The following is a 7821-nucleotide window of genomic DNA, read 5'->3' on the forward strand; positions in this document are numbered from 1 at the left end:
GGTTGATTTAGGATTGGGCATTTGAGAGAAGTGAGGGAAAATACTAACATACCAGCAGCTATCCTCCTTGAGGACATGAATACACTTTACATTGCATCATGGCTAAATATATACAAATAAACCTTAATACATGCAGCTACATGACAGACATATATTCCTATACAGTGTTGAAATGAGACCCATAAAAAAACTGAGGCTAAACAATTATTAGTTCAAAAACATATTTATTGTCCCTGTTTATACACAGAGAGAGAGAGAGAGAGAGAGAGAAAGAGAGAGAGACAGAGAGAGAGAGAGAGAGACACACAGAGAGAGAGACAGAGAGAGGAAGAACAAGACATTGACAACTGTGTCAACTTCTTTTCTAGGACACTTCTAATGATCTGTAGTTGTGACTAACAGGGACATGTGTTTAGTCCTGAGAGAAAGACACTAAATCAGCAGAAAGAAGTACGTTGTGATACGGCATTACATCGACTACGTTTCACAGTACTAGTAGTATCTGGTATCAGGACCAACAGCTTACAACTAGTGATGCACCGATTACATTTTTGTCCGATACCGATATTTTCCTTGCTAAAAAAAACAGATACCGATAACCGATATGAACCATTTTTGCGGCCTTTTAAGCATTCTAGTACAGTTAAATAGTTAACACACACACACACACGGACGCAGTGGTCTAAGGCACTGCATCTCAGTGCAAGAGGCGTCACTACAGTACCTGGTTCGAATCTAGGCTGCATCACATCAGGCCGTGATTGGGAGTCCCATAGGGCGGCGCACAATTGGCTCAGCGTCGTCCGGGCCGTCATTGTAAATAAGAATTTGTTCTTAACTGACTTGCCTAGTTAAATAAAGGTTACACACAACACACACACAGCACACTGACCAAAAAGTTATTTTGTTTTGCATTTACGTATGTCCTCATTACCAGTAAATCATAATCAAAACATATTTCTTAAACTTACTTGCTGTGCTGTTTCGTTGTTCATTTGTTCAGTCGTTTCATTCTCAACCAGGATTTATCATGCTATGGAACGCCGTTTGGGTCTTTGCGTGTCAGATAACACTATTTGATGTAATAATTTAGCTCGTTCATACATTTTTTACGTAGTTATTACACATTGATTACACTATCACTCGTATTTCATATGTCACAACGATTCATTGATACGTATGCTATGATGCTGGTAAAGTTGTCTCGCACACCTACAGTGCTGGTCATAAAAAAGCTACAGTGCTGGTCATAACTATATAGCTAGGTGTCATCATCTAAAATAACCCTAATTTATAAGACAGTTCTTATTTGATTAATGGTCAGACCCATCTATGTGAAGCTAGCCGCAATAAGGATGAGCCACAAGTGGACTTTGCAGTCAGCCTTCAAAATAAAAGTATGGAAAAATTATACTATATGTATTAATTAGCATCACTGTCAATTACATACTTATATTTTGAAGGCAAACTGCAAATTCCACTATTGTGCCTAATCCTTATTGTGGCTAGCTTCACAACACATCACCCGGTCCGGTCGAGCATCACTAGCCAGATGAAGCTAGCTAGCTGCTTACAACGTTAGCTTTGGGCAACAGGGTTAATTAGCTGGCTAGCTATTTATTTTCATGAACTGAATTTCAATTTCAAAAGGAGAACAACAAATGGCAACCTAGCTAATACTTACAAGGATTCCTAAATCATTGCTAAGAATAATGAAAATGACTGCAGGTTCTACTGGTCATTGTGTTCAGGCTGGTTGTATTGGTGCTAGCTTGGTACCAAGCTAAAGCAAGCTACCCCAGAAGTTGCGGTCGAACAAATGATGCTTTATTACCAACGCGGTATTGTAAACACATTGTTCGTGTCCGGTGTGTTTGCTTGTTTGTAAATTTTTCTGTACAGCTTTGACAGTGCTACTGTATCTTTTTTGACATGCAAAGACCCAAACAGCATTCCATAGTATGTATGTCGTGAAGCTAATAGCAGTGACGCTATAACTGTGTAACTCTGGTAGGGCAACATCTGAAAAATAGAGCACTTGGTAGTGTGTACCGGCGCTCGACGAGTCGGCGAAAGCAAACATCACCCACGACAGAGAACAGTTGATTGTCAAGGGGAATGAATTCCATTATTTTGGCTTTAATGGATTTCGCCTTTGAGTTGTCTCGCTGAAATGTTCTTACTCTTTCAAATGACTGCTTGACTGCTCGATCCACACGGCAGACATTGTGGGCGAGGTTAAGAATTCCGTGTTGTAGGTGTAGCGCAAAATTTTATGTGGCGCCATTACGTCATGTACCTACGTTACATTAGGTATATACGGTAGCTTTGACATCGGTTTTTGACATAGGTGTTAAACTAGACATCGGGCCGATACCAATGTTGGCATTTTTAGCTAATATCGGACGATTCCAATATGTTCACCGATATATCGCGCATCCCCGCTTAAAACCCCTTAAAATAATGTAAGAGAAATAGAGCCTACAGATAATACTTTTTCTGATATTCTGACTTCTGGTACAGACACACGACAGACAGTTGTGGTGAAGCTACTATGTAGAGTTCTCTGTGCAGCTATTGGTCCTTGGGAGCTTGGTCCTTGGTGACCCTACCGTGGATACGCTGGTGATTTTTGAGGGTTGCCGAGCGAGCAAACCCCTTCCCACAGTCAAGGCATTTGAACGGTTTCTCTCCAGTGTGGGTTCGCAAGTGTCTTATCAGATTAGATGTACTAGTGAAACTCCTCGCACAGTGAGAACAGGGATGAGGCTTCTCACCTGAATGTACCATTAGATGCTCTTTAAGACGTTGTTTAACAGAGAAACGTTTCCCGCACAGAGAGCAAAGGTACGGCTTCGCTCCAGTGTGGGTTCGCAGATGTTTTGTGAGTGTATCCCCATCAGCGAAACTCCTCCCACATTCAGAGCAGCGGTACGGTTTCTCTCCGGTGTGGGTTCGTATGTGTCTTTTCAGGATAGGCGTATTAGCGAAACTCCTTTCGCAGTGAGAACATTTATAAGACTTCTCACCTGAATGTACCAAGAGGTGTAATTGAAGTTGTTGTTTACCAGAGAAACATTTCCCACACTGGGAGCAAAGATGTGGCTTCTCTCCAGTGTGTACACGCAGATGGACTGCTAAATTCCCCTTATCGGCATATCTCTTGTCACATAGGGAGCAGTGGTAAGGCCTTGTATGCTTTTTCTGATGAACTTTCAGGGTGTGCTCTGAAACAAAACACTGTTTGCAAACAAAGCAAGGGAATAGCCTCTCTCCATGTGCTTTTTTCTGGTGCCGAGTTAAATGATCAAGCAGACGGAAGCTCTTTCCACAGTCAGAGCACTGATGCGGTTTCACTCCAGTGTGAATGGTGCAATGTTTTTTTAAGTATTCATGTCGAGCAAAGCCCTTTCCACAGGTAGTGCAAACATGAGGCTTCACCCTATGTGTTGAATGAACCTCTTGGTGTCTTTTCATTGTTTTAATAGCAGCAAACATTTTGCCACAATCGGAGCACTGGTAGGGTTTCTCCCCAGTGTGAAGTCTCACATGTTGGGTTAACTTTCCAGAGTAACCAAAGCTTTTCCCACAATGAGGGCAAATGTACAGTTTGTTCTCAGTGTGGACTCTCTGATGTCTCTTTAGGTGATCAGCCCGACGGAATCTCTTTCCACAATCAGAGCACACATGAGAGTTGGAGTGACTCATCTGGTGTTTTTCCAGAAGTTTTTGTGTTACAAAACTCTTCTCACACTGGTCACAGGGGTGAGATCCATCTCTTGAGGGGTTTTTCTCATGTTTTTTAGACCGACTGGTAAATGTCTTGTCACAAGAGCGGCGGCGGAGGGCCTCATCGGATGGCCCCGGCGAAGACAGGGGGAGGGCCTCATCGGATGGCCCCGGAGAAGACAGGAGGAGGGCCTCATCGGATGGCCCCGGAGAAGACATGGGGAGGGCCTCATCGGATGGCCCCGGAGAAGACATGGGGAGGGCCTCATCGGATGGCCCCGGAGAAAACATGGGGAGGGCCTCATCGGATGGCCCCGGAGAAGACAGGGGGAGGGCCTCATCGGATGGCCCCGGAGAAGACAGGGGGAGGGCCTCATCGGATGGCCCCGGAGAAGACAGGAGGAGGGCCTCATCGGATGGCCCCGGCGAAGACAGGAGGAGGGCCTCATCGGATGGCCCCGGAGAAGACAGGGGGAGGGCCTCATCGGATGGCCCCGGCGAAGACAGGAGGAGGGCCTCATCGAATGGCCCCGGCGAAGACAGGAGGAGGGCCTCATCGGATGGCCCCGGAGAAGACAGGGGGAGGGTCTCATCGGATGGCCCCGGCGAAGACAGGAGGAGGGCCTCATCGGTAGGCCCCGGCGAAGACAGGAGGAGGGCCTCATCGTTAGGCCCCGGAGAAGACAGGGGGGCTCCTGTTTTCATCTGTGTGTGACCTGTCAATTCAGGAAAGTGGTCCATGGTAGTGTTCATAGTAGCCACAGCAGAGGATCCCAGTCTGGTAGAACTCCCTGGATGATCCTTGAGATCATTTGGGATTGTGACTTCATCAGAATCAGCGTTCAGTGTTGAAGTCTCCTTGGCCAGAGAGAGACGTTCATTCAGGACCCTGTTCTCCTCTAGTAGCATAATGATCTTTTGAGGCAGGGAGCTGTTCACACTTATTACAAGTATATCGTTATACTGCCCTACCAAGCAAAAAAGGCAGTAACTGCTTATTTGGTCTAAAATGTGTCAATTTCATTTTTTGCTACATTAAATACATGCTTAATCATGTGGACAAATATCCTGCCTCTATTCTATTGTGTTTTGGAGTAAATGGGGTCATGTTAGCAGTAACTGCATAAAGTTACTGTGAAACCAAGGTAAATAAAATCCATTTTCTCTCAGTTCCACACTATAAGCAGTTACTGCCTTTTTTCTTGGAAGGGCAGTATTGAACTCTTCCACTTTCACTACAATGAACATATCTCGCATTTCATGGCTTTACCGTCCATCTCCGACAGGCTCATACTCGGGCTAGTCTTGACGTAACATCAACAGTCCCTTGAGTCCTTGCAATCTTTTTTACACGTTTGGTATACGCATCAAGAAGGGGTTTTGGGTAAAAAAAAATCTCTGGGGAGAAGTCCATACCCGTGGTCTTCTCTCTTCAGATACTCGGACATGTCTGGTCAGAGGTCCGTGTCTGTGTGAATCGGGAGAATATAGAGTCATACAAAGAAACAAACAAGACCGAGCTACTGGCTAGCTTGCAAGCTTAAATCCAGTTAGCCAACCTAGCTAGGCTACTTTCAACATAGTTAGCTAACTACCAGCTAGTTACAAATCATTGGTGAACCCCACACCTTTCTGCCTTGTTCATTTACTCACCCGTTTAAGAATTACCCTCCGGCGATGTCGCTAAGTAACTTATAAAAACTTGTTGATGTTGCAAAGCTCTGGTGTGGCCGTTGTGGTTTGTTTTGAGTAAACGTGCAGTCCAGTTTCGGTGAGGGAGGGCGCGGTTGCTTTGGATTGGCCCAGCATACCGACAGAACGGACATCTGATTGGATTCCAAGTCGCAAAGCCCGCCCACCGAGTGGCCAAGCAATCGAGTTCGGTTCAAAGACACGCGTTTGAGTAGCTAGCTAGTTACTGAATACTTCAAAAGGGACATTTAAAAACGAGCCGATGAGTCGAAATCAGGGCAGTTGAGCTACTCTCCGATGCGGAGCCTGTCAAAAGGGTGGGAAAAGTGAGTATATTTGAAGGTCCGGCGGTAGTGAAGAACGGAAGGTTTACATTAGAGCCTACACCACAGCCTGAGAATCAACAGCGGGATCCATAAATCCTGTAAAGAAAGTGGACCTCCTGTCATTTACAGCAGTGGGGATAAACGGCACAAGTTGCAGAAGTTGAAAGGAAGACAATGAATATCGATATCAATGTTTCTGCAGATGAACAATTTCTGTGATTAAAAGATTTTACTTCTGAAGAACGACATGGAGGACTTTCTAGTGCGGTGCCACCCTCTCGGCCCCCAGAGCCTGAGTAGGGATTATTATATTATTATATTTATTTTTTATCTTTAAAGCTTCTCACTTTTCACCACACCCAGTATATAGCGGCAATACACCGTTTTGGGATGTAGTCCGCCAATAAAACCTAGAAGAAGAAGAGCTGGTCAGGTATCTTATCTACCAACGTTCGTTCAAACGTTGTAATTAGAGGCTAGGTTTACATAACCGTTAGCTCTGCTCAGAGACTAGCTAGCTGCCTTAGTTTGGTAGCTAACTAACGTTAGAAGGTGCTAACTAGACATGTTAAGCTCAGCGTCAATATTATAATAAAATTACAATTTATTTTTGTCTGGTAGCTACAGGCAGATCGACTGTTCAATTAATGAGATGCTTTAATACACTGTTGTACTTTATGTTCGTGACAAGGTAAAACGCTAGAATTGGCAAAACAAGTGACCTAAGCGACTTTGAGCGTGGTATGATTGTCAGTGCCAGGCGCGCCGTTTCCAATATCGCAGAAACTGACGGCCTCCTGGGCTTTTCATAGACGACAGCGTCTAGGGTTTACTGAGGATGGTGCGACAAACAGAACAGCATCCAGTCAGCGGCAGACCTGTGGGCGAAACCAGCTCGTTGATGAGAGGTTGGAGGAGAATGGCAGGAATCGTGCAAGCTAACAGGTGGGCCACAAACAGGCAAATACACGGTACAACAGTGGTGTGGAGAACGGCATTTCGGAAAGCCCAACTCGTCCTTGTCACGGATAGGCTATTGCAACAGACGACAACACAGGATTCCACTCTTATCAGCTAAAAACAACAAGAAGAAGCGGCTCCAGTGGGCACACGATCACCAACGTGTTGGTCCACCGGCCACTGTGGCAGGTATAGACAAAAATCTATCAGCCACTGTGGCAGGTATATACAAAAATCTATCAGCCACTGTGGCAGGTATATACAAAAATCTATCAGCCACTGTGGCAGGTATATACAAAAATCTATCAGCCACTGTGGCAGGTATAGACAAAAATCTATCAGCCACTGTGGCAGGTATAGACAAAAATCTGCCAGCCACTGTGGCAGGTATATACAAAAATCTATCAGCCACTGTGGCAGGTATAGACAAAAATCTATCAGCCACTCAGATTTTTGACCAGCCCAAATCATTTTTTGTTGTTGCTAAAATTACTCCAACAAAACACACACACAAATAATGTATGTAATAAATGTATTACTAGTAAGAATTAATGTGGTATATTGTTTAATTTCATTTGTTGTGGCCTGAGTCTTTTAATTTACTGCAGTGGGCTGAATCAGGATCACAGAGAGTGTTTCTTGTAAGTCTTAAACAAAAGTATACACCTCACATGGTTATGGGCTTATATAGATATATAGAGTTGAAAGGTATTACATTTGGAGTTTGCATCCCAAAATTACAGTTAATATACATCACGGAAGACTGAAATATGACAAACTTTTGACATAGAAAGTATATGTTTAATAATGAAATAGTGAAAAATAGTAATAACATTCCACCCATGAGGCCACTAGAGGGCGATTTGGTCATTGGACTGCAGGAACAAATATCACAGATGAGATGTATTTTTGGTGGAGTTTATCAGCAGTTGGCATCCAACCTTATGGTGCGTTACCACCACCTACTGTACTGGAGTGTGGGCCAGAGTCAGGGAGAAACTACATCCAACCTTATGGTGCGTTACCACCACCTACTGTACTGGAGTGTGGGCCAGAGTCAGGGAGAAACTACATCCAACCTTATGGTGCGTTACCACCACCTACTGTACTGGAG

At 44.4% G+C, this 7821-nt stretch overlaps 1 protein-coding gene across 1 annotated transcript; it reads right to left on the minus strand.

Moving 5' to 3' along the window:
• Positions 1 to 218: 218 nt before the first annotated feature.
• LOC129851362 (oocyte zinc finger protein XlCOF6-like) lies at positions 219 to 5499 on the minus strand. The gene is made up of 2 exons (XM_055917853.1): positions 5383 to 5499; positions 219 to 5197 (listed from the first exon to the last, which is right to left on the minus strand). Exon 2 carries the CDS (start codon positions 4636 to 4638, stop codon positions 2575 to 2577), a length of 2064 nt encoding a protein of 687 aa, XP_055773828.1. The 5' UTR covers positions 4639 to 5197; positions 5383 to 5499; the 3' UTR covers positions 219 to 2574.
• Positions 5500 to 7821: the final 2322 nt, after the last annotated feature.

The sequence above is a fragment of the Salvelinus fontinalis genome, chromosome 3 (genome assembly GCF_029448725.1).
Source record: "Salvelinus fontinalis isolate EN_2023a chromosome 3, ASM2944872v1, whole genome shotgun sequence".
Lineage (NCBI taxonomy): Eukaryota > Metazoa > Chordata > Actinopteri > Salmoniformes > Salmonidae > Salvelinus > Salvelinus fontinalis.

Bases quoted from the DNA above. Each gene is read 5' to 3' on its own strand.
- LOC129851362 (XM_055917853.1), bottom strand. From the start codon at position 4,638: ATGCTACTAGAGGAGAACAGGGTCCTGAATGAACGTCTCTCTCTGGCC.